We start from the raw sequence: 25,873 nt of genomic DNA, 5'->3' as shown, positions 1-25,873 counted from the left end.
TTTAGTCTGGGCACGGTGGCTCATGCCTATAATCCCAGCACTTTGGGAGGCCAAGGCAGGAGGATCACTATAGCCCAGGAGTTTGAGAACAGGCTGGGCAACATAGCAAGACTCTATTTCTACCAAAAAATTAAAAAACAAAATAATGTGTTTATATATGCAATAATTACAGTTTTCACAGCCACCCATAAAATAATTACCAATTAATAACCAAGACTCAGAAGTTAAATCACTTAAAGTCAATACCTAGTAAATAAAAAAACTTGAATTAGAAAGCGTGTCCCCTGGCTCTGATTCCCGGCTCTCTATTTACTTCCTCCTAAGTAAGAAAATGCGTACTTCATAATTTTTTTTTTTTGAGAGTACTACTGAAAATATTTAATCTTTCAATGTGTTCTTAACTAATGCCTCATCTACATTTTCAGTGGCTCACGCCTATCATAATCCCAGCACTTTGGGAGGCCAAGGCAGGCAGATCACCTGAGGTCGGGAGTTCATGACCAGCCTGACCAACAGGGAGAAACACCGTCTTTACTAAAAATACGAAAGTAGCCAGGCATGGTGGCACATGCCTGCAATCCCAGCTACTCGGAAAGCCGAGACAGGAGAATCGCTTGAACCCGGGAGGCAGAGGTTACAGTGAGCCAAGATCAACCCCTTGCCCTCCAGCCTGAGTAGGCAACAAGAACAAAATTCTATTTTTTTTTAAAGATATGCTATATCCTTTAAACATTTTGAGATGCCAAGATTTGTTCAAATAATTTAAATTTGTTTTACTTAGAAAGTCCTTCTCATGATGTGATTTATTTATCTCAATTCCAGAAAATGTTTAAATAAATGAAGTGGCTTTTCAGTAGATTTTTAAAAAATTAATAAACTTAATTTTTTAGGATAGTTTTAAGTTCACAGCAAAATTGAGCAGACAGAGTTCCCATATATCCCTGTCAGCACACAGGCACAAGCTCCCCCTCTATCAACATCCTGCATCAAAGCCACACATTTACAGTCACATGTTGATTAACAACAGAAATACATTCTGAGAAATGCATCCTTAGATGATTTAGTCTTTGTGTGAACAGCATAGACTGTACTTACACAAACCTAGATGGTAGAGCCTACCACACACCTGGGTTCTATGGTATAGTCTATTGCTCCTAGTTTACAAACCTGTACAGCATGTTACTGAATACTGGAAGCAGTAGTAACACAACTGTAAGTATTTGTGGTTTTTTTGTTTGTTTGTTTGTTTGTTTTTTGAGAGGGAGTCTCGCCCTGTCGCCCAGGCTGGAATATAGTGGCGCCATCTCGGCTCACTGCAAGTTCCGCCTCGTGGGTTCACACCATTCTCCTGCCTCAGCCTCCCGAGTAGCTGGGACTACAGGCGCCTGCCACCACGTCTGGCTAATTTTTTTGTCTTTTTTAGTAGAGACAGGGTTTCACTGTGTTAGCCAGGATGGTCTTGATCTCCTGACCTCGTGATCCACCCGCCTCGGCCTCCCAAAGTGCTGGGATTACAGGCGTGAGCCACCACGCCCAGCCAGTATTTGTGTATTTAAACATATCTAAACATAGAAAAGGTAATGCATTGTGCTACAATGTTACAATGACTATGACATTGCTAGGGGATAAGAATTTTTCGGCTCCTTTTTAATGTTGTCCATTGTTGACTGAAACATTGTTATGTGGCTCATAGCTGTACTATAATTGATTAACATAAACAGGCACATCATTATCACCCAAAGTCCCTAGTTTACATTAGGGTTTACTCTTGGTGTTGCACATTCTATGGGTGTTGATGTATTAATGTATAATGATGCATATTCACCATTGTAGCATCATACGGAATACTTTCACTACCCTAAAAATCCTCTGTGCTGTGCATATTCATCCTTCCCTCTGCCCATAGTCAGTTGCTTTTTTATGAAAAAGTTTGAATAATCTACTCCTTATTCCAGAAGTTTTCATTTTATTTTTGTTTTTGCTTTTTAATGTGTTGAGCTTTTGGTTGCTGGTTTGGTCTTGGCTGTGGGAGCTAGAATCAGGGGGAGTACGAGCAGAGCGGCTTTGCACCCCTCCCATAAGGTGGTATCTTGCTGGGATCTTATGCTCCATTTCTACAGGGTGAGAGACAGGCTGGCAGAGGCAGCTTGCCTAAATGCAAAAACAAAAAAATACCATCTTATGTCCAGCTTGGCCCTAAGCATGAAGTGACCAGTGCTGTGGTTTTGAGTATATCCCTCCCTTATCTCAGAGCACTGATGGGCATATGTCTCACAGTGACATGCAGGCAAGCTCACAGACATCGTCTCCACACCAAGGCACATGTTGGAGTTGAGTATATCGCCAATAGTGGCGCAGGAACTGCTGTTCCTTTCAGCCAGGCCCAGAATTCTTCCCAGGAAGCCTAATCTGGAAATACATTTTGGAATATTTGATTGAATAAAACAACTTTTGGCTTGGTCTTGCCCCTCACTGTCATGTACAGGGCATTGCACTGGTTGGTGTCGGAAAATTTAGTTAATTATTGGGCCAAAGATGATCTCTTGAATACTCATTCCAATGAGAAAGACTCCATTGGTCATGGAGCTATATTTCAAGTTACAGAAAAGTCAGTAGGTACACATAGCTATGAATAGGTCCTATGGAAGCATATGAATAGAGATGAAGCAATAGTATTTTTGGGACTTTTCAATGGATGTGGTAGAAGCATTATTTGTGCCATTATTATCTCTGTTAAATGGGCTTCACAGCATACAGAAAAGCCAGTTTTATCTCAATATAGAATACAGAGTATGATCAGTTTTAAACTCATCCTGTCCAAAATGAATCTTACCCTCTTATTAAGCACTTGATTTTTTTCTCCACATGTTATTATATTGCTTAAAGTCTTAAGCTTAAGAACATGGAATCATTTTCACTTCTAGTTGGTTGTATTTCATGATGGGGAACACAGCCGAAAAGGCTAAACAGGAGCACAAGCAAAGTGAGAGGTTATCAGAGTGGAGGGTCCAAGCACTGGGGAGTCTGTTCCCACGGCATGGATCAGGCTGGATGCCTTGGTGTCCCCATGCTTGCCGTGTGGCCATCCTTGCCAGAAGGAATCTGACATGGCAGGGGAGATGAAGGGAGGGGTAATGTGAGAAGAGGGAGGGGCAGAAAGGAGAGCCAGACTGGAGTACTGAAATCACTGTTCCCACACTAATGTTAGATGTTATCAACTTTTTAAAAAGGATTACTATATTGACTCATATTGGCTTTTGACTTCATATTAATTAGAATGTATTTGAACACTGATGGGGGTAAACTATTTGTAATGCAGTTTTGTTGAGTAATATTTGAAAGAGATTGCCCTCTCAACAAGTATGATAAATCATCTGTTTCAAAAATAGCCCCTCTTGAAGTTGACAAGAGCAGGAAGGAATGAAGTGTGCCAGGTAATCTAATAGGTGCTTCCATATACATTATCTCATTTACGCTCCAGAACAATGCTTCTAAGTATCTGTTATTCTCCATTTTTACAATTTATAAATTTTCCAAGGTAATGTCAAACCCAGCCCTGCCTCCTCAGGTACCTTTCTCCTGTGTCTGGCAGAAATTAACACATTTAGCACCATAGGTAGATTTCCTCTGTTTTCTATTTTTATTTTTAAGGTTGGAATTTGAGTTCTTTGGAACTCAAGTTTCTTGAGTCATTTTATAGGTTTTTTCTGCCTAGTTGGCCAATTAAAATAGAGAACTAAGAAATGTTTACTCTTTCTTCATAAAAACAGTTTCGCTTGCCTCAATTATATGCAGAGTTCTATTGTCCTTCACGTTGCTCAGGTAGACACAGCGTAAGTTACAGCTAGGAACTTAGAAAAACAGCAGCACTATTTTCTCTCACCTTTATTAGTATATTATGCCAAAGTTAACTCTTATAATTTTTAATTTCAAGTACATATTTTTGAAGTAAATCAATTGTGTATATTAACTATTCAACCATCTCTTGGTCAGTCCATTATAATAACCCTATTTTAATTTTTCTTTCTTTTTTAATGCACCCAAAAGTCTTTTATTTACTTTTTTAACTACAGCCACACTTTGAGCAGGTAAGTATCTGCTGTTTTTTCATAGCAATACTTCACAGTTATTTTAAGATTTTTTTTGCTAGATATTCAGGGACACTAAACTAGAGGGAAAGTTTCCATTATCACACCTATTGAAACAAGCACAGGTAGGGCCATGGTGCTCAGCCTTCAGGGTCACCAACATTTAGAGAACATCGGAAGACACGGATCTTCTCTCCAAAAAAGCACGCACCGAAACAACATTTTAAATACACGTTCAGGGGGCTTTAGTCAGCAGTTCTGAAATGGATCCTCTATTAACTACTGTTTTTTACGGGACACAATTTATATATTTATTTATTCCTTTAGAAATTGTATTGAGACATGTGACATGTATTCCAGCTACCTCATTTTAATAGATAATGGTTGTTTTTAAGAAGAACTTTTTAGATTTAGATAACAGATTTGTGTAACACATATAAGTATTTAACTATCAATATTTCCTTAGTGTTAACAGGATTTTCTATTGAAAGATGAAACTAAACTAGTTCATACATGTTTTTACTTAGATTTGGGACATAGGAATTAATAGGGGCCGTACACTTGGCATTCATCTGCTGTAAAAAATATAGCTTTATTTTGCAAAATGCTTTCCACCCTTGATTAACATCTTATTGCCTTGTAGGTATGGCACACAATCGTTGATCAATCTAATATATGCAATAGGGAGAGCCATAACTACAGATTTACAGATTGTGGAGGTAAGCACTTTAAATATTATGAAATACAATGATAATTTGGAAACCACTTTTTATGCAATTTGGACTTGTTAAAATTAAAAATAATAATATGCTTATCTGAATTATTACAGTCTATGCTTCTGTTGCTGCTGTATCACTGTGAAGAAGTGTTTTTAATTGTATCCTCCTCCTGAAATAGAGATCACCTGTTCATGGAGGGTGGCACTTCATCCTTTCTCACCTGAATGCAGGGGACTCTCGCCCAGGGTTCCTGTCCCAGATTGGGCTTCCTTCTATCCCACCTTTGCCATCACTGCCAGTCATTGCTGTGTTCCAGAGCCTCAGTAGCTTTTCATAGTTTTTCAAAGAAATTTTGAAATCCTGTGATTAGCATGAGGCCCTTCATGATCTGGCCCCTACATTACAGTTTGGCTTCATTTTTGCTCACCTCACCACCAAGTGTCAGAGGGCAAGAGAGATGGACAGACACCCCTAAACACATTTCCTCTAGCTATACTGTACCACTTACAAATTTTCTTGAATTATTGTATAGCTTCACATTTTCGGGATTTCAGAAACACTCTACTTTTTGTCTAGAGAACATTCCTCATCCCAGTTCCTGGCTGGATAATTCCTAATCATCTTTTAAGATTCTGCTCCTATTATCTATCCTGGGAACTTTTTAATGAAGGATTTATACCCTTTCCTCACCTATACTTTCAAGTAATCCTACGAATATATTTTTACCATAGTGCTTATTACCTTATAGTGTAATCACTGGTAAATATGTCTACCCCATGAGGCTACAATAAGTTCCCTGAGGACAGAGATGATATCTTAGTTTTGTCTGTTCTAGATTCTTACCATTTCCTGGCTTTGCTTTCCTCTAGGCTGAATTTTTATTAGGCAGTCTTTTTCCATGTGGAGAGAAGCATAGCTCCCTGCTTATATAATCCTCAGCACTGCCAGCTGCAGAAGGAAGGATACTTTCTCACAGCTTCAAGAGTTCCTGCCCTGAAAAAAGCACTTTGGTTGGTCCTACTTGGGTCAGAGGCAGCAATCACTGTGTCCAGGGGAGATGGAATACTCTGATTGGTCTAGCCAGGGTCGAACAGTCCCACCCAAGTCACAGGCACTGGGAAGGGGAAGGGGAAGTTCTGAAAGGACAAAGGGCTGTAACCAGAAAGTAAACAAAGCGGACAAAAGCAAATGTCTACAAAAAGATACTTTCACACAAAGTAAAACAAGGATACAATATAAATACAACCTGTACACACCCAGTAGCGTAGGTAAAATTAGACAGATTTATGGTACCAAATGGTGGCAAAGATATGGAGCAACTGGAACTCTTTTATCCTGCTGGGAGGAATGTAACATGGCACAACCATGTCAGGAAACAGGCAGTTTTTTTAAATGTTTACTGGAAACCATCTAAATGCCCATCCATAGGTAAATGAATAAGGAAAAGTAATATACCCACACAATGGAATACTATCCTGAAATTTTTAAAATTTGTGTAGCAACATGGGTGAATATCAAGGTGATTATGTTTGGTAAAAGAAACCAGTCACATTCTGGGTAATGCAAATGGATCTATAGTGACAAAGGGCAGATCGGTGGTTGCCTGGGACAGAGAGAGATGGACTGCAAGAGGGCCTGAGGACCCTTTCTCAGGGTAGAGGAAATGTACTTGATTGTGTCTATGGTTTCAAAGGGGTACACATTGGTCAAAATTCACTGACTTGTACAGTTTAAGTATATCTAGTTTATTGTACATAAATTAAATCCCAATAAAATTGATTAAAATTAAACACCAGGGCCTGAAACTATGTTAATAAGAACAAGAAGAGCCTTTGTGAATAAAGGTAAATCAACTCTCCCTAAGCAAATAAACAAATACATGTATAGGTCATAAAGGCCTGAACTTTGATCCTAAACAAAAAAAAAAGGACAAGTAGAAGTCATATAATTGTTATCATGAGAGAAGCAGAACTGCTAATTCCCAAAGAAATTATCTTTTTTTGAGTTTTGGCCTGCCTCAGGCTGAGCTGTCAGGACCTGATTTATCAGGGATTCCCTGGACAAGGGAAAGAAAAGCACATTACACCCAGAACATGCTGATACAAAAGCTCCGCCAATCAAGATTCAGTGTGTGTTTTTATCTTCTAAAATTCGTTAGTTCAGTCTTTGCCTCTACAGAATCTAGTGAAGTTTTGTTGTTGTTAATGAATAATAAATGAGGTTCGTATAAATTTAGCAATCTTCAAAATTTCAAAATTCTAGTCACTGACAGCTTTTCAAAATTGGAAAAATGGATTTAGCAGTAGTTAAATTGTTGCAATTTAAAAAAATAAATGAATGAGCTAAGATGAATATCCTTGCCAACAACTATTAATGTCCAGCAGTCCTGCTACGCTGCATCAGTTCACAGGGTAATATCTAAAATAAATAATAAAAAAGAAAGTGAAAATGAAATCATTTGCCTCTCTTGTCCCTCTCCAAAGGCACAATTTTCAAACACCTTCCGCATCTCTGGCTCTGGTTTTTATGTTCCCCTGCTAGACATACTCTCAAGCACACATAAAGCCCACCTACAAGCCCAAACACCATCGTCACTCCCCTCCCACCACTACAGGAGCCCAATCCTGGGCACCCTGTCCGTGATGTGGAGTTGTGGGCTGTTGGTTACCACCTCCTGGCAGGTGTGAGCAGGGAAGGAAAGAGTGGAGGAGGATTGTTCCTGGCTCTTTAACTTACTTTTCCCTAAAACATTTCTTTTACATTGTAATTAGGCTTGATAGCCCTATTACTATGCAATTTTGAGTATATTAGGGTTGAAGTGAGCTGTTGTGAACTGGAATGCGCATCTTCATCTTACGGCTGTAAGTGTTTGGAGTTCTAATCCACTGACACAAAAAGAGACTTTTGGTAAAATGAAAATTGAAAAAACTTATAACTTATTTATATTTTGGAATATAACTTATTATTCACTTGGAGTCTGACTTATACGTAATATTACAACAAATGTTCTGATAACTGAATGCTTGACCTGACCCAATGAGGTAATTCAGCCAATGGACGAATTCATTATCTAAGTGTTCTCAAATAAAGAATGACAGTTGTAAAGATGCAACTATTATGTACCAATTTTGAGCTTTGGAAGTTTCAGTTTCTTTTGAGATTTAAAAAAAGTGAGGGGGTTCACTGTATCTCTGTCTGCAAATCTTAGAGAACACTCTATTTGCCTTCAGTAAATATTCATTGAGACTTAATATATGCTTTGGGAATAGAGCAATGAATAAGGTATAGTTTCTGCTTCATGGACCTTCCTGTCTACATCTGCTTCTTTGGGGTAGGTGTGGTGTTCATCACATTGTCTCAGTCACAGTCTCCCCAGGGACACACAATCTGGGAGTATACATTTCTACTCATTCCAACCATCATCACCAATTTACAAAATCATGTTGCTGCTTAGCATTTAGATATTTGTTTTGTCCAAATGGGAAGTTAGATTGCACTGATCATCTGTCTCTCTGTCCTTCCAGCTGCAGCAGTTTTTCAGTAACATGTTGGAGGAACACTCGAGGATCAGCGTTCATGCCAAATTACAGACAATAAAGAATGAAAATCTGAAAAACAAGAAGCAAAGTGCCAGGATGGCTGCATGGCTAAGGAGAAACACATAGCTTGTGGCTATCTTTCAGCACTCCTCTTGCCTAATATAATGTAGTTTGCTCACAGTTTTGTCTTCTCATACTTTATGAGTCTGGAAAACCATACATTTTGTTTGTATTTCAGTCACATTTATTACTCAGAGTGCCTTTCTTCTCATATTGTCATGTTTGGCCCTGAGGTTGGGTGATTGCTGACAATTTTGCCAATGCTGCTGTATTTCTGGGAAAGATGTCACTTTACGTTGGGCTGTAATCCCACAGAATTCACTTTAAATGTTGTGTAAAAACAAATTAAGCTAAGAAAGTCTTGCTTATTTTGTTGTTAAGGCCAGTGGAATATAAAATCATTGGCATTAATGAATAGCACATTCTTTGCTGAGGGAAATAACAGTTTAGCGAGGCCCGAGGGTTTATTTAGTTCAACATTGAAAATTGAAAAGACTAATGAGAAGATAACATGACAATATGAAAAGACAGAAACTCAAAAAGTATATTCACTAGAAGATAGAAGAGCCAAAGAAAAGCAGTTGAAAAAGAAAGAGGAGACAATTTAACGAGCCCTAAAGGCAAGAAATGTGTCTTCTCCTGCCCATTTCTCTCTTCCACAGTATATCCTGCATTGAATCACGCGTTGCTAGTTACTGAATTTTATGGTGTCACAAAAAGACAAATGATTGTAGGATCCATGGAAGTGCACTTAGGCTTGCTGTGGTGGAGGCCACAGTGGAGATGAAGGCTTTGCTCTGAAGCTCTTGATTGTGTATTCACCAGTGGGATGGACACCCTTTCGGCCTAAGCGTATGAGTGAAAATAATGATGTCAAAAGACAATAGCAAGTATGGGCTACTATTTAGGGCAAAAGGAATCCTGAAATGAAGGAAACAGAACTACAGGCTAACTGGAGCATAATCTTACAGTTTTGCACTCAGGGGATTAAGTTTGAAACATGGTGTCTTTTGGCCAAATTGAACCTACTTGTAATGTGGACTAACTTACTTTACACATTTTGGTCAGTCCCAGTGTATGGAATTAGCTTAGTTTTCTCATGCTTGATTAAAACAAGACAACTAAAGCCAATCATTCCTCTTATAGACTTTGTGTATATGATTTAATCTTTTATTTTATTTTTATTTTTGTAGAATGGAGGTAAAACTACAGATCTCCACCTCAGGGTGATATTTGTAAAGGTTACGGAGTATGACATCAATTGACAGTCTTTAAAGATGTTACATAAGCTCAAAGCAATGTGACCTAAGACGTTTTTCCTATTTCTTGTATAAGTTAAGGCAGCCATAAATGAAAATACGAAACAAAATTTTGCTTTTATATTTGCTTCACAAGAGGGTTCTCCCTGAGTGTCAGGGGGAGGCTGTGGGACTTCACCATGTGGACAAACGAAAGCACAGGTCAGAGAATTTCTTCAAATTTAGAAATGTAAATTTTCAGCAATAAAATATCTGCATGCCTTCAAAGTGTTGTAGGTGAGATACTTTCCTGTTTTTTTTCTTAAACACTCATTCTATATTTCCCATATTTCCTCTGATAATGAATCTCATCTTTCAATAACTTTGTCTTCATGTGTCCTCTCAACTGCTTTTCTCTTCCTCCTCTTCCTCTCTGTCTTCGTGCATTTTGTGCTGCTGTCACAGAATACCTTAGACTGGGTAATTTGTGAAGAACAGAGATATGTTTCTTATCATTATGGAGGCTGGAGATTCCAAGGTCCAGGGGCCTGCATCTCACTAGGGCCTTCTTGCTGTGTCATCCCCCATGGTGGAAGGCAAGAGGGCAAGAGAAAGAAGAGGGAAGAGGACTGAACTCATCCTTTTTATCAAGAACCCTCTCCCAAGACAACTAGCCAACTCCCATGATAAGAGCATTAATCTATTCATGAAGGCAGAACCTTCATGACCTAATCACCTCTTGAAAGTCCCACCTCTCAACATTGCATTGAGGATTAAGTTTCCAACACATGACCTTGGAGGGACACATTCAAACCATACATAGCTCTGTCCTCTATTTTCACTCCCGTTCTTTCTCTCTCGAGCTCCCTCTTCCCTTCTGCCCTCTTTCCCTTTCTCCTCTTTCCAGTGACCTCTGCCTTCCTTCTGCCTGGTTGTTCTTATCCTCACTCCTTGGTCTTTCCACGCAACCATGGTCTCAGTCCACCAAGTGTGCTTTGAGGCTGACACTCAGGGTCAAGAAGGCTCTGATGCCTGGTATTGGGTGATGCCAAGAACTACTGATCTTGCCAAAAGAGCATGTAGGCTGGTCTTTCCAGACAGTTAAAAGTTAAACTGAATCCTATTACATCTTAGTTTCTGTGGTAATTAAATACTGCTGAAGGTGTTTCTCCAAAATCCAATGCCCAAATATTTGATTAATAGTCTTTCCTCTAAATATGAGAAAAAAAAATAGATGATATAACATTTTTACTTACTTGGATGAAGCCGGTTACTTAAGCACTGCATTTTATTATGCTTTACCTTATACAAAGTATAAAAACAAGTAATTGTTGATTGGTTTCTGTGGTAGCAATAATGCAGTAACAGGTCAGGGAGTGGTACTGAGGCTGATTTGTCTGTGTGGCATTAATACTTTATTAACCAATAAAAACTGCTTGTCTATTATCACCCCAACTATAAAATGATTTCCCTGACCCAGTCCATTTATTGTATACCTTTCTTCCTGAAAATAATTAACAATGTATACAATATTGTCATGATTTTTTCCAATTTCATTATTAGAAATTAAATTTTTTCTCACAATCTTATGCCTTTTTTTTTTTTTTTTTTTTCCCAAACCCATTCAGTGACTTGTCATTGTTGACTTTAAATGAAAGAACAAATGCCTTAGTGTGATGTTCAACATCTTTTGTAATTTAGATCTCTGGGACCAATCTGTATAGCAATTTATTCTGGGGGAGGCATGAAGAAGCAAAGTGAGATGAGATTTAAAATGTAGTTCATCTTAGTTACTTCTCGTGTTTAATCCATTCTTTGCTCCAATAAAAGCTATTTTTTTCTCATCCAAACTGTAGCAGGATTACCATGTTCAAAGCAAAGCCTTAAGGGATGCTTACAAGTAAATATAACTGCCTCCCCCATGTAAAGAATGATTTAGCACAGTTAGCAGCATTTGAAACCACACATATGTTGCCTTTGGCTCATTCTTCTCTCTAATTCAATAAGATTTAGCAAAGGTTATCTCTACAACACACATTTTTAGGAGTTATTTGGGCTCTTCCTCTTCCCTTCCCTTCATAAATAAGTCAGTCCTAGAGGTGAAATAGAGCAAGGTGGCCCATGACTTGAAGTGGGCATTAAGAGTTTGAATGGGGTGAAGAAAGAATCCACACAGAGGAGGGGAGATCACAGCAGGATATCAGAACCCAGACAGGGTGAATAAGGTTACCACATGGTGGTGGAGGGGATTATGACATGGTGACTTAGAGCCCAGATAGGGTGAGAAGGGCATCTAATGGGGGTTGTGCAACCCAAAATGGGCAGTTCAAGTCCTTGTGGGGTAAAGAGGATATCCATATGTTGGAAGGTGGCCTAGTATGAGGTATCAGAGCCTGGGGAGGGTAAGGAGGGAATCCACATGGGGAGGGAGAGAGGCAGATATAAAAGATGAGTTGCCACAGGGTTATGGGTCAAACAAGAAAATACATCCATGATAATAGGATCCAGGCTTCTTGTAGTTGGAGAAGGGAGTTGCAGATATTCAAATGAAGGGAACAAGAATGAACTGTTCTGGTATGGAATTGGAAGTATTTGTATGGACTCATAGTTTTCAATATATAGATAGATTTATAAGTATTTGTAAAGTGTGTAATAAACAGCTGTAATATGTGTAGATATATTTTGCTCTTTATCTGAATATACATAGATATAGATATAGTTTTTGCCATTACTTTTAGTGGCAAAAACCACAATTACTTTTGCACCAATCTAATATATCTATATCTACATCATCTCTATCTATCTCTATTTATATAGAGATAGAGAAAGAGTAAAAGTAATGGCAAAACCTGCAATTACTTTTGCACCAACCTAATGGATTTAGACTCTAGCTTCCCTCCTGAGAGAGAGTAGCAGCAGCAACATCTAGTTATGGACTGAATGTGTCCCCCAACAATTCATATGTTGAAGCTCTAACCCCCAAGGTAATGGTATTCAGAGGTGAGGACTTTGGGAGGTAATTAGGTTTAGATGAGGTCTTAAGGTTGGAGCCCACATGATGTGATAAGTGCTCGTACAAGAAGAGGAAGAGACACCAGAGCATTCTCTCTCCCTCCATGTGTGTGCACCAAAAACGGCAAGTGAACACAGAGAGAGGATGCGGCTGCCTACAGGCCAAGAGGAGCACTCTCACCAGGAACCGAAGCTACCGGCACCTTGATATTGGACCTTCCAGTCTCCAGAACTGTGAGAAAGAAACGTCTATCGCTTAAACCACCCAGTCTATGGTATATTGTTATGGCAGTTCAAACTAAGACAATCCTAATAATAAGCACAGCTATTGCCCATATCTTGACTTCTAGATGCCATTCTCCACTAAAAGAGCCAAAGTTCCTTGAAGAAATGGCTGATTTCAGGGCCGGGACAGGACAGGAAAGGGGCAATTAAAAGTGGAAAATGTTTTGAAGCAAAAAGCAAGGAAGTACTACAAAAAATAATGGGGACATACCAAATGGGCCCAAAAGTCAGCTTGAAGGAAACCCCATTGGCCTAATCTGGGAAAGTTTGAGAATCATAATAATAAAGGCAGTAAGGGAACAAAATGAGAAATCATGAGCTAAATAACAATTAAAATTTTGATGAGGAAGGGTATTTACATAATTTCAAAGTTCTTTCCCACAAAGTACAGTTGAATAATGAAGGCAAAATGAGTAATTTACAATGGGAAAAGCCTGGCAGATGTCACCTCACTCAAGTGATCAGTTCCAATGATATTCCATCACAGTGGGATAAATAGAAATTTTATTCCATTTAATAAGATGAAATGACAAAACTACATCATTGTTCTTGTTCTACTTCTAACAAAGCTGCAAACATGAATCTAATAATGAAGAAAAAAACAAATTGAGGGACATGCCGCAACAATAATATCCAAAAGTCTCAAGGTCATGAAAGTCAAGGAAAGACAGAGGATCCGTTCTAGACTGGAGGAGCTTAGAGACATGACAACTGAATGTTGTGTGTGGTCCTAAACTGGTTCCTTTTGCCATAAAAGACTAAAGTTACAGGGACAATTGGCAAAACTTGGGTGGAGTCTAAAGATTAGATGCTATCATTGCTAATTTCTCAACTTTGATAGTTTGTTGTATTTATGTAGAAAATATTTTGATTGTGAGAAATATACATCAAGGAGTGAAACAATAACCTGTTGATTCAGGAAAAAAATATTTTTATAGTAACTCCAGCTTTTCTATGAGTTTCTGAATAAATTAAACTTAAATAAAAGAGTTATTTGTTACTGGAACTGCAATGCACTTTCATTTCAAGTCACTTTTTTCTTTAAAATTTGGTAATGGCCACAGCCACAATCCTGAAGTTATCTACTAAACATTTTAATAATTATGTCCAAGTTGGAAATGCAAGTTGTCCAAAAAGACTTAATTTCTTGTTTCAGTCAACATTTCCTATCTTCAACCAGAGGGACTAAAAACTTAAAATTTTAAAATGTATTACTCAAAATCAACAAAGCCATATAAATGTAAAATAAATGTAAGTCATTACACTTTTAAATAAAGTTTGTTTGAAACTTTTATATAAAAATTTGTAGCCTTTATACTTCCAAAAGTATTCAATCTTACAATTTCACTAAGACTTTTGGGAAGACCTTTACATATACATGGGTGAATCATGTAACTTGAACTTATTATGCCAAAACTTGACTTAGTCCATGCTACAGTAATAGCTAATAATATTTTACCATTTTATATAATCAGTGATAAACAGTACACATCTAGAAGTATAGTAAAGTAGTCTTCCCTTAGCTGCAGTTTCATTTTCCACAGTTTCAGTTACTCAGGGTCAACTGTAGTTCAAAAATATTACATCACTACCCTGTGTTTTGGGGCCACTATTAAGTACAATAAGGGTCACTTGAACACAAGCACTGCAATACTGCAACAGTTGCTCTAATCGCCAAGGTGACTACATGGTGACTCATTGCCATCCAGTGGGCCGAAGCAGGAGGGCAAGAGATTTCATTGCACCACTAAGAACAGTGCACAATTTGAAACTTAAGGGTTGTTTATTTCTGGAATTTTCCACCTATGTCACAATACCTGTGTTATTGCCCTCGCTTCATCCCATCACGTAGCCATTTTACCATTTTACATCATCACAAGAAGGGTGAGTACAGTACAATAAGATATTCTGAAAGAGAAAGATACCATATTTGCATATTTTTAATTACAATATATTGTTATAATTGTTCTATTTTATTGTTAGTTACTGTTGTTCATTTCTTACTGTGCCTAATTTATAAATTAACTTTATCCTAAGTACGTATGTACAGGAAAAACAGTCGTGTATATAGAGTACGATAAAATCCACAGTTTTAGGCATCCACTGGGGACCTTGGAAGGTAGCATATAATTCCTGATACATAGCTATGTATTCTGGGATTTTTGTTGTGGTGGTTTTTGTTTTTGTTTTTGTTTTTTTGAAACAAGGTGTCACTCTGTCACCCAGGCTGGAATGCAGTGCTGCCATCTCCGCTCACTGCAGCCTTGACTTCCTAGGCTCAAGTGATTCTCCCACCTCAGCCTCCGGAGTAGCTGAGACTACAGGCATACACCACCATGCCCGGGCAATTTCTTGTATTTTTAGTTGAGACGGGGTTTCACCATGTTGCCCAGGCTGGTCTAGTGATCCAACTGCCTCGGCCTGCCAAAATGCTGGGTGTGAGCCCCCACGCCCGGCCCATAGCTAAGTATTCTTAATTGTTACTATCTAGTAGAAATGAAATAACAACTCTCTGCTAGGTGCATATTACCATCTCCTTTCACTAAGACAATCCTGACTTACCGTGGTTTGAGTTACTATTTTTTTACTTTACAATGGTGCAAAAGTGATACAAATTCAATAGTAACCATACTTTGACTACCCACAGAGCTATTCTGTTTTTTTTCATTTTCAGTGTAGTTTTCCATGAATTACATGAGATATTCAACATTTTATTATCAAATAGGCTTTGTGTTAAATGATGTTGCCCAACTGGAGGCTAATGTAAGTGTTCTCAGAGCATTTGAGGTAGACTATGCTAAGCTATGATGTTTGGTGCATTAACTGCATTTTCAACTTACTATAGGTTTATGGGGACATAACTTCATCATAAATTAAGATCACCTGTAATTTTTTCATTGAAGAAAATCTAACTAGATGAATAAAATTATCTTGATTTGGGTGCTAAAACATGACTTCAAAATTCTAAATGGAATTTAGAGGCACAGAATGAAAAACACAGGTAGATATTATCTACTCTATTTTTAAAATGTAGATCCTTGGATCAGGATTTTCAAAATAATAAGTTGCAGGCTTTTTAATAGAAACTCTTTCTACCCAAGCTATGTTCTTAAAAGTATATTATAACTTATTTTGCTTGCTAAAAAGTTTATTTTGTGAAAAAAAAGGCTGTGTGTGTATTTATAATAGAGTATATGTTTGTGAGAATAGTGTGTATGTGAATACTTGCCTGTCCTTGGCTGAACTGCACTTTAATTATTTTGATTGCCATGGAAAAGAAATAGCAGGATATAAAGGCTTCCTCACTGTCTTTGCTTTCTTTCACAAACAATACCAAGCAATGAGATGAGGCTGTCACCTTCTCTGCTCTCAGGCTTCTACTGAAGGTGGACGATTTTGATCACGTGATGAGTCCTCTCAGGATTCATAGATACACATCAGAGGATTAAAGGGGCTCTAAGCATGGAGTTTGCAAGAGTTTGGGGTTTTCTATCCTCTGTGAAATGATCACCTTGTCTTTGAGAATAGTTCTTTAGTGTTTGCATGTCTTACTTGAGATCAACACAGGTGGTTAGTCCCATCATTTCCTATGGGTAGGGACAATCCTTAGTGATGCCAGGGCTCTTAGGGTTCATTTAGGAGATTGTCCTGAGAATTCTCCATAACAGAGAATAGCTCTGGTTTCTTCCAGAAAGTGTTCCTTTGACTTGTCAATAGTGAGCAGGAGACCTTTCTGATCACCTAGCACTAGAGGGTGGCCTCAGTGTTTACGGATTCCTGTGAGAGGGAGGCAGGGTGAAAGTACTAGTAGTAGCACTAGAAATGAATTATCATTCATTTCTTCACAAGGTTGATATTTTCCTTCATTTCCCCCAACACATACCCCCATTTTTAGAGAAATGTTACCTCCTTTTATAAATAAGTTCAGAGAGAAGTTTTGACCTGCTCGACTAGAAGTAGCACAACGAAGTAGGGAAAAGATGTGGTCAGCAGGGAAATTCTACTACCTGCTGAGTGTCTTCTGTGGCTGATATACCATACTGAGCTCTGTGCTATATGTGCCTTGTCTCAGACTCAAAATAACCCTATAAGGCAGTGTGTCCAGTAGGCTTCAGTTAGAAAAACAGAAGCCAGATCAATTTTATTTGCTTGTTTTAGCAAAGAGATTTTAATGTTAAGGATTTGTTAAACAAGTATTAGGGAAGTGAAAAAAACAAAAGAAGAACCCCAAGTTATAGTTCAGGAAGTAGTTCTCAGCCTCAAAACGGGGGAATAATGGGCAAAAGTTAAAGTTACCAGGATGTAGAAGTTTGGATGAAGGAGTATAAGATTTTCTGTTTTGTTTGATTTCACCCAGATGTCCTTATTCCAAATCTCAGGATCTCTCTCCTTTCCAACCAATCTTCTAATGCTCACACCTGAGCCTTGGCAAGGCTGTGAATTCAACTTGCATTGTAATGATGTATTCCACAGAGCAACTACAAAACATAAGAGACTCTTTTACAGCTGCCTTAGAAGTTTTCTGGTTCTCTGACCATGTCTCAAGTTGGTCATTTTCATCTCGTAAGCACTCCAGTGCACACAGAAATAGCTATCTCACCATATGATTCTCATAGTGGTTAAACAAAGCAGCCACTTGGTCCCAGAAGGCACTTGCTTGAGTAGGTATTTCATTTGTAATCAACCACAGGTGATTGCTGATTAATCGTGGGAGTACTAGGAGTCAGCACTGTGTTCAAACCCAAAGTCATGATCAAGCCTAAGCTCAGAATCTTATCTTGAAAATCTATTTCCTAGAATTCTCTATAGTTGGTCAGGAAATCAGAAACCAAATCGGCTTTTTTGAATGAGAACTGTTTACAAGGAATTGGTATTGGAGAACCAAAATGACAAAAGAGTAAGGCCGAGATAACATCGAGACAGGAACTACAAGAAACAGTTAGCACTTCTAGGGCAGGGGTAACAAGGGATGAGGTGGAGTTATTAGAACCTAGAAGCTGGTGTGGCTACTTCAGAATCTCAGAGACAGGGCTCAGCCCAGCCAGGATCCAGACCTTAAGGAGAGGGTCAACTTGACTGGGGCTGATGCCTCAAAAACTCAGAGGAAAGCCCCTTGGAGCTGGACTCATACCTCTGAGGAGGCGGCTCTGGCCAGCTGCTGCTGGTATCTCTGTGGGGAACTTACTAAGCTGGTCTGGGAGACTGAGGGAAGAATCCTGAGAACTGGAATCCAACAGCCACTGCCAGAAGGAAAAACCATTGCTGGGGTGATGCTGACAGAAACTAGAAGCAAACAGGAAGGAGCAAGCAAGCCCCTTCTTTCTCTTCCAACCTTCCATGTCCCTTGAGAAGCCTGTTGGCAGAGCTGGCAAAGCTAAAATGTGGTTTACGTAGTCTGAGTCCTAACATCACAAAGCAGAGCATTAAAAGGTGGTTTTGGAACTGAGAGACAATGGCTTATTAACCAACTCAGGTCAGTATAATTGTTCTGATCTCAACACTTGGGGAAATAGGGGTTTAAGGTCACAGTGCTAGCAGAAGCAGAAGCTAGAATTTAAGACCCATGCTCTCTACTGCTAAACCCCATTCGCCTTTGGGTTTTCCTTTTATTTATTAATTTAGGACATGGTTAAGATACTATTACACTCTGAGAAGCCTCTCTGAAAGCTTTAAAAAAAAAATACATCTTCCATAAACCAGAAATAATATAGTGTCAAGTGGGAAGCTCCTGGAAATAACACGCAGTGCTTCATATAGAAATGGGTGTTCAAAACAAAGGAAAATTTCTAAGATAATTATCATAAGAATAGTTAAATTTGGACTTGTTCTAAAAAGAAACTTTAGGTAAATGCATTTAAATAGATTGTTGCATCTACTTTGCAAACATTATTTAGATATATTTTTAGGAGCTTATAGAAACTCTAAAATGACTAGCTTCATGCTGTCAAGTCAGTATTTGTTTGGGTTTATAGTTGCATTGAAAAATTATAGACTGTGCAGGAATTACAACCTAGGGATTTTTTTTTTGATATAAATAAACTTTATTTGTAAAAATATAACCTAGAAATATGCTTACATTTCTCATGAAAGCTCATGTTAGCCGAAATGCTGTTTCCTATAGTTTTTGTAAACCATTATAACTATAAACCAGATTTAAATGAATCCAGTGTTTAAAATATGAGAAATTTAATATATCATAAATTCCAGTTTCAGATGTCAAATTTGTGAAAACATCTGTACTAAATTTATTGATGCATTTTGAATATTCTTATTGATGTTTTCCTTTAAAGGCAATTAAGACTTTTTTTTTTTTGCTTTTTATATGTTTTTCCATTTTTAATTTGCAACTCTCCTCTGAGCAGCCCTTTTCTCAGCAGTAAAATGAAACCACTGCATTAGGGGTTTTCTCTAGGGAAAACCAAGAGTGGAAGTATTTTATGGTTTCCATAAATGTTGATTAAGTATAGCCAGTTATTGACTATGTCAGCTACAAGGGATGGGGCTACGCTGGGACAAAGAGAAGGACCAGCATGGCTCTTGCCTCCCATCCCATCCCCTGCTTTAAATAGGAGAGATTCACTTTTGTTGGTTTCATACATTGAAGTTTATTTAGGAAAAAAAATGGTAAAAACATTGTCTGAAAACACACGGACTATATGGGCTCCCAAGCCCTCTCCAGATGTGACACCGCATTAATACACAGCTTGTCCACTTTTCAAGAATGTTTTGCACAGTCCAACTTGCCCTGCAGCCTCTGCAGGTCCCACACATCCTGCATATCACAAAGGCCCCTTCCTTTCCTCTGACACGACTCACCTTTGATTATAGCAGAGACAAACAAATCATACCTAATGGAGATGAAGATTCTGGAAGCAGTGTCCATTTTGGCTGATTCCTGGTCACTAAGATACATGCCCTTCACATGGCATTCTTCAAGTAGCAAGTTTTGTTTGTTTGTTTGTTTTTTTAACTGTTTTAATTCTGGATTAGGGATTTTGTGCCATCTGCTGGACATACTTATTTCACACATACAGGAGAGTTCTACATTATTCTTAGAAGTATTTTTAAAATATTAATACCTTTAAAAATTGTGAAATATATGCTTATTATAGGAAATGAGTAAATACAGGAAATGATAAAGTATAAAAAAAAAATCCAGAGATACCTACTATTAATATCTAACTGTTTTCTTACCTGCACATAAGAATGTGCTTTGTTTGGTTTTAGTTGTGGTTTTTATTTTAACACCAATTTGAGATCAACACTGCATTGATATACGTTATAGCAGTAGCAGGAAGAGCAGATGCATTGCAAATGTAAGGTTCATTGAGAGGAAATGCTCTCAGTCACTGTTGTGTTTGTGAACCTTAAAGCTTGCATTGCCTATCATGCAAAGCAGGAATCTTATGCTCCAATTTAACAGAGCAAGGTAGGAGGAGAGGTAGGGATGGCGGAGTGGGTTAGAACCTGAAAAAAAAAAGCCTTATATTGCTCAGACTCCTGGGAAACAGATCACTAAATTACTATTCACAGTGAAGAATGTGCCATTGATCCTTTCTATTAGTGGGTATGCATGAGTACCAATGTGCTAGTTGCTGTGGCAGATGATGCCATAGAAATGAATAAGTCATATAGATCCTGCCTTGAAGTGCGAGAGGTCTGATAGGGGAGACAAGTGTGTAAATAACTGTGAACAAGCTTGCAAACATAGAAACAGAGGTGCTTATTCTAACTGAGCAGTGGGGATGATTACACAATGGTGATTTTAGACATACACTGGGGAAAGCGTAAGTGGGTCCTGGAAGTGGGAACATTCTAGCACTCTAGCTAGAATTTAGTGTCAGGGTAATGGAAGGATGCAGTGACAATGAGGCTGGGAAGGTAGAGTTTGGTCATGTCATGGAAGGCCTAAAATCTCACACTGAGGACCACAAAGTACCACAAAGGTTTTGGAGGAGGAAAGTGACACAATGCAGACAAGAATTTTAAGGAGAATAACTTCAGCAGCGAAGTGTGGAGATTGAAAGGACTTAAGGCAGGGAAGCTAGGTTAGGTTAGAAGTTAGCCTGGGAAACATGGGGTGGGGAGGGCGGGTGTGAAAAAGATGAAAATTCAATGCACTGAGGAAATAGAGCACATTCTGAAAAACACAATCTATGACTAACTACTTCTAAAAAACAAAATGTAGACCCAGTTGTAAAAGAAATCTGAGAGCAAATACATGTTTCTGTGGATCTTTAACAGGAGGCAGAACCTTCCAAAATTAAGTGGCTTACCCTGAGAGGCCAAATCTGTAACACTTTGTAATTACAAGCCCCAGACAGCCTTTCAGGGAGTCCCTGGGGCCCAGAGGCGGCGGAGGAAATGAAGCAGAATGAGGAAATGCACAGAAAAATCGTGTTTGCTTTCTGGTGGCAGGGTGGGGGAAGAAGGTGGGTGGCAGTCAGCTCTGCAGTTACTGGTCTTGACCCATAAGAGGACAGGAAACATTTTAGACTCAGTTGTACCCCAGGAGGGAATGTAAGCCTGGGGCAGAGGGTCATGTCCTGAACAGGGTTTGGTGGGAAGGCTTCCAAGTCAACACACCTAACCACTTGCTCTCTTAAGCTCATCCACTCCTGATCCCCGGCCCTCTTCCTATAATCTTTCAACATATAGGTGTCTCAGAAAGGATGGCCTTCGTGCAAAGATCACAGATTGAACAGGAAGAACCAGAATGGGGTCTCTACAAAGGTACCAGGAAAATCAAATAGCCAGTAAGGGACACATAGAAGAACAAATACACTATAAAGCAGAACAAAAGACCAAAAATCTTCTCCATGGAACAAAAACATTAAGAAAACACTTCTTCTTTGAAACAAGTGATCAGATCAAAGATAGAGATATGATAAAAGGAGAGATGATACAAAGCTGCGCAGGCAGGGAAAAACCTAATGAGATTTATATCCCCAAATACTTACATTAAGGGGAAAAAAAGAATGAAAACTAATGAGCTAACCATACATCTTAGAACAACAGAACATCAAAATATACTCAAAGTTCTTAGAAGAATATGACGTAGAAAAAAACAAGAAAGCTAAAACTCAGTTCTTTGAGAAGATGAGAAATCTCCGAGAGAAAAGGTACAAATAAACAGTGTTATGAATACATTACATAATTACAGATGCTGCAGACATCAGTGATAACATAATGACATTATGAACAAATTTATGCCAATAAAATTGAAAACTTAGAAGAAATGGTTACGTTCCTAGAAAAATATGATATACTAAACTGTTTCACAAATTTTAAAGCCCTCTGCATTCTCAGACCTGCTTTTGTAACAACAATGTGTATCAATCTTTCTTCTTAACAAATATGTTTCCACAACATTATTTTAATGACTTCTTCATATCACATTATTTTGTTTTGACAATTAAGTTGCTGCCAAACTTTTTATTCTACTAACTTAGCAACTCGATGCCTGGCAATTAATACAAGATTTACTCTTGTAGCTAAATTTTTGCGAAGATCTTTATCTTTCCTTAGAATAAATTTTCCAAAGAGGAATTGCTGGGTCAAAGATAATGTCTATTTTAAAACTTTTGATATATACCAAATGGCTATATATGATTTCTATTATAGCCATTTGGTTTAATCACTCCTTTAATGCCTTCCCTTCACTCCTGTTATATACCAAATGGCCATAATAGAAATTATATAATTTATATAGAATAATAGAAATTATAGCCATTTGGTATATAACAAGAGTGAAGGGAAGGCATTAAAGGAGTGATTAAAGAGTGACAGGAAGGCATTTCTGGAAAAGAGAATAAAGGCACATTTAGGTACAGCAAGAACAAAATGTGTCCTAAGACTGGGACGTAGTGCACGATATTAGTAAGTGAAATTAGTAACACAATATTAGCATAATAGTTGTGTTAAAAGTAGTAGTAAATATAATAGTAATAATAGTAAAATAAGGGAAATAATTTCTTTTAATATAAAACAATTAAACTGAACATTATATTCACTTATACCATTCTCTGTTTCAAATTAGAACTTGTGTAAGAAGTTTTTATGTTGTGCATCAAAAAACACAATAGAATATTTTTTAGAGAGGTTTTAGTTTTATAGAAAAAATTGAACAAAAAGCACAGAGAGTTCTCACGTATTCTCTTGTTATCCCCCAACAGTTTCCCTGATTATTAACATCACGCATTAGTATGGTACTTTTGTTAGAATTCATGAGCCAATATTGATAAAGTTCACAGTTTATATTAGGGTTTGTTCTTTGTCTATTGCATCCTATTCTATGGCTTTTGGCAAATGTATAATGACATATATCCACCACTGAAGTATCATACAGAATACTTTCACTGCTTTATTATTATTTTTCAATATGTAAAAATATATGTATTTATTTACTGGCATATAAGGAATGCCAGCTCTACAAGGAAGTTTTGGGGGAAAACATTGAAGCAGTTTTTAATCCTATTTTTTGTTTTGTCTTTGTTTCTTTGTTTTTTAAATTGTTTTAATGATTTTCCAAAATGGATCTGCTGGAGGTCCTGAAATTGCATAACTCTGCTTACTCTCCTCTCTGTTGACTTTATTTCATTTGCCTGCTGGCCACTCCATTTTTGTCAGTGGGAATGATACTCATTAGAGTCTATATACACACACAGAAGCTACTGGAGTGCACTTTGCAGTTTAGCCACGTCAGAGCCCAGACAACCCCTAACACCCCCATTAGAGCACTCCGAAATCTGTAGATTTCTCCTACTTTAAACTCTTCCTCACAGCAGCTCCAGTCACTTAGAATGTCCTTCTCCCTCCCTCTTTACCTGAGTTTTCCCTGTGCATTTTTCAAGATTCACCAACTGGCATCTTTTCTAGTGAGTCTTTTTTAAAACAAATTTTTTTGAGACAGAGTCTCACTGTGTCACCCAAGCTGGAATGCACTGACTCAATCACGGCTCACTGCAGCCTCAACTTCCCAGGCTCAAGCGATCCTCCTGCCTCGCCCTCCTGAGTAGCTGTGATTACAGGCATGAGCCACCATGTTCGGTTATTTTTTTTATGTTTTGTAAAGATGGGGGTCTCACCATGTTGTCTAGGCTGGTCTCGAGTGTCTGGGTGCAGGCAATTCTCCCACCTTGGCCTCCCAATGTGCTGAGATTACAGGTGTGAGCCACAATGTCCGACCAGGAGTCTTTCTTGACACCTTGATTCCCAGGGACAGCACACTAGTCCCTCCACCCCCTCTGCCCTCTCAGCTCTGCAGTGCCTTGAATACTTGTGATGCACATCTTGTACTTATTTGATTACATATCTTCTTTTTTTGGACCTGTGAGCACTTTGAAGAAAGGAACTGTGTCTTATTTGCCCTTTTATTATTGGCACATTGTCTGGCTCATTAAGAAGTATTGATTTGATGGGCAGTGTGGACAGATACCCTTGAGTTCATCCAGTGATGGAGCCACTGGTCCTGGCTAAGGTCTATAGTATTCTATATCAGTGCCATCCACTTCTGGATTCCCATGAAGACTCACACTAGAAAGTGTACCTTTTCAAAAATACAACTTGTAACACCTTGACAGTAGAATAGCAGCTTGATAAAACAGTAACCACAGCGTACCAGAAGTAATAGCACCCCGACAATAAGGGTTGTTCTTCTTGGAGCCTTTCAATTAGAGGATTGGAGCAGCCCAGTGAGAGCTTGTTCAATAAGTGCTAAGAAAGATGCTAACAGCTTTAGGAAGATAAAACTAGAGAGTTTCCTACTGTAGCCCCTCCCTGGATGCTTATAACTCCCAAAGCCAGCAACTTTTTAACTATTTCACAAGCCACACCCTGTATCATATAGGATTTATTAAAATTACTTGGCTACAGTAAGAATTTTCTTATAATCCTTCTTCATTACATGAAGGATAGTATCCTACAAATACTCTTTGTACTCTGCTTTTTAAATTTAACAATATATTTTGGAAATTATCTTATACAACTCCATAAAAATCTTCCTTATTCTTTTTTTTTTTTAACAGATGGGTAGTACTACATGTTTATGGTACATGTGGATGTACCATAATTTTTTCAACCACTCTCCTATGTATGGGCAGTCGAATATTTCACAGCTATAAACAGTGCTGCAATGGATAAGCTTATGAGTTGTGTCACTTTTAAGTACAGAGTATATTCCAAATTAATATATAGACAGCTCTAAACTGGTAAAAGAAATTTAGTTTGGGGCAAAAGTAATTGCAATTTTGCCGTTGAAAGTAACGGCAAAAACTGCAATCACCTTTGTACCACCAACCTGATAATACCACTCACAACTCATAAGCGTGAAGATTTTACTTTCTGTGAAGTAAAGGGTAAACTGAGGAGTGTTTTAGTATGTGAATCCTTCATTTGAAAAAGCAACCAATTTTACATTACATTCAACTTATTCTCTAAGAAACCTGAGAATATCTGAAGATGAAAAAATATAATTTTATAGCAAAAATCATGTCAGAAGTTCAATAATTTCTGGACTTGCAAATTTAATGAGGTATTATTACCTTTGAAAAATACTCTTCAGTCTTTTAAAAGGAAATTATCTTTTAAAAAGTGAGATACAGTTCTCCTGAAGATTTATCAGTTAAACCATTATTTCAAAAACTATATTAAGTTTTGCTTGAGAAACTTGTAATTAGTACAGGATAATTATTTTGTATAACTTATTTTCTCACTTAAATTAGAAAAATAAAAGGAAGTAATGTTCAGTGCCGTGGTGCACTGTTATTTCCTGGCACTTTAATTTTAAAAAAACTTTAAGTTGGGACTTTTCTTGGTTGGTTACAAACGTTATCTGTTAGAAAATTTTCCTCTGTCTAGTTTTAAGAGCGTTGCTGTCTTTGCCCTCGGCCTTTGATGTGTTTGCTGTATTTCAGTGCTACTTTAGTACATTA

The 25,873-nt window shown here is 38.0% G+C and overlaps 1 protein-coding gene across 1 annotated transcript in view; it reads left to right on the top strand.

The window, feature by feature from the left end:
• LVRN (laeverin) overlaps positions 1-9,927 on the top strand; it is an 84,921-nt gene extending 74,994 nt beyond the window's left edge. Inside the window, exons 19-20 of the mRNA XM_011972865.1 lie at positions 4,732-4,807; positions 8,332-9,927. Coding sequence (XP_011828255.1) covers positions 4,732-4,807; positions 8,332-8,472 — 217 coding nt within the window. The 3' untranslated portion in view covers positions 8,473-9,927. The remainder of the gene's footprint in view (positions 1-4,731; positions 4,808-8,331) is intronic.
• The last annotated feature ends 15,946 nt before the right edge of the window (positions 9,928-25,873 follow it).

Source organism: Mandrillus leucophaeus, unplaced genomic scaffold (assembly GCF_000951045.1).
Source record: "Mandrillus leucophaeus isolate KB7577 unplaced genomic scaffold, Mleu.le_1.0 Scaffold131, whole genome shotgun sequence".
NCBI classification, from domain to species: domain Eukaryota; kingdom Metazoa; phylum Chordata; class Mammalia; order Primates; family Cercopithecidae; genus Mandrillus; species Mandrillus leucophaeus.
This window is presented reverse-complemented; position numbering and strand designations above follow the sequence as displayed.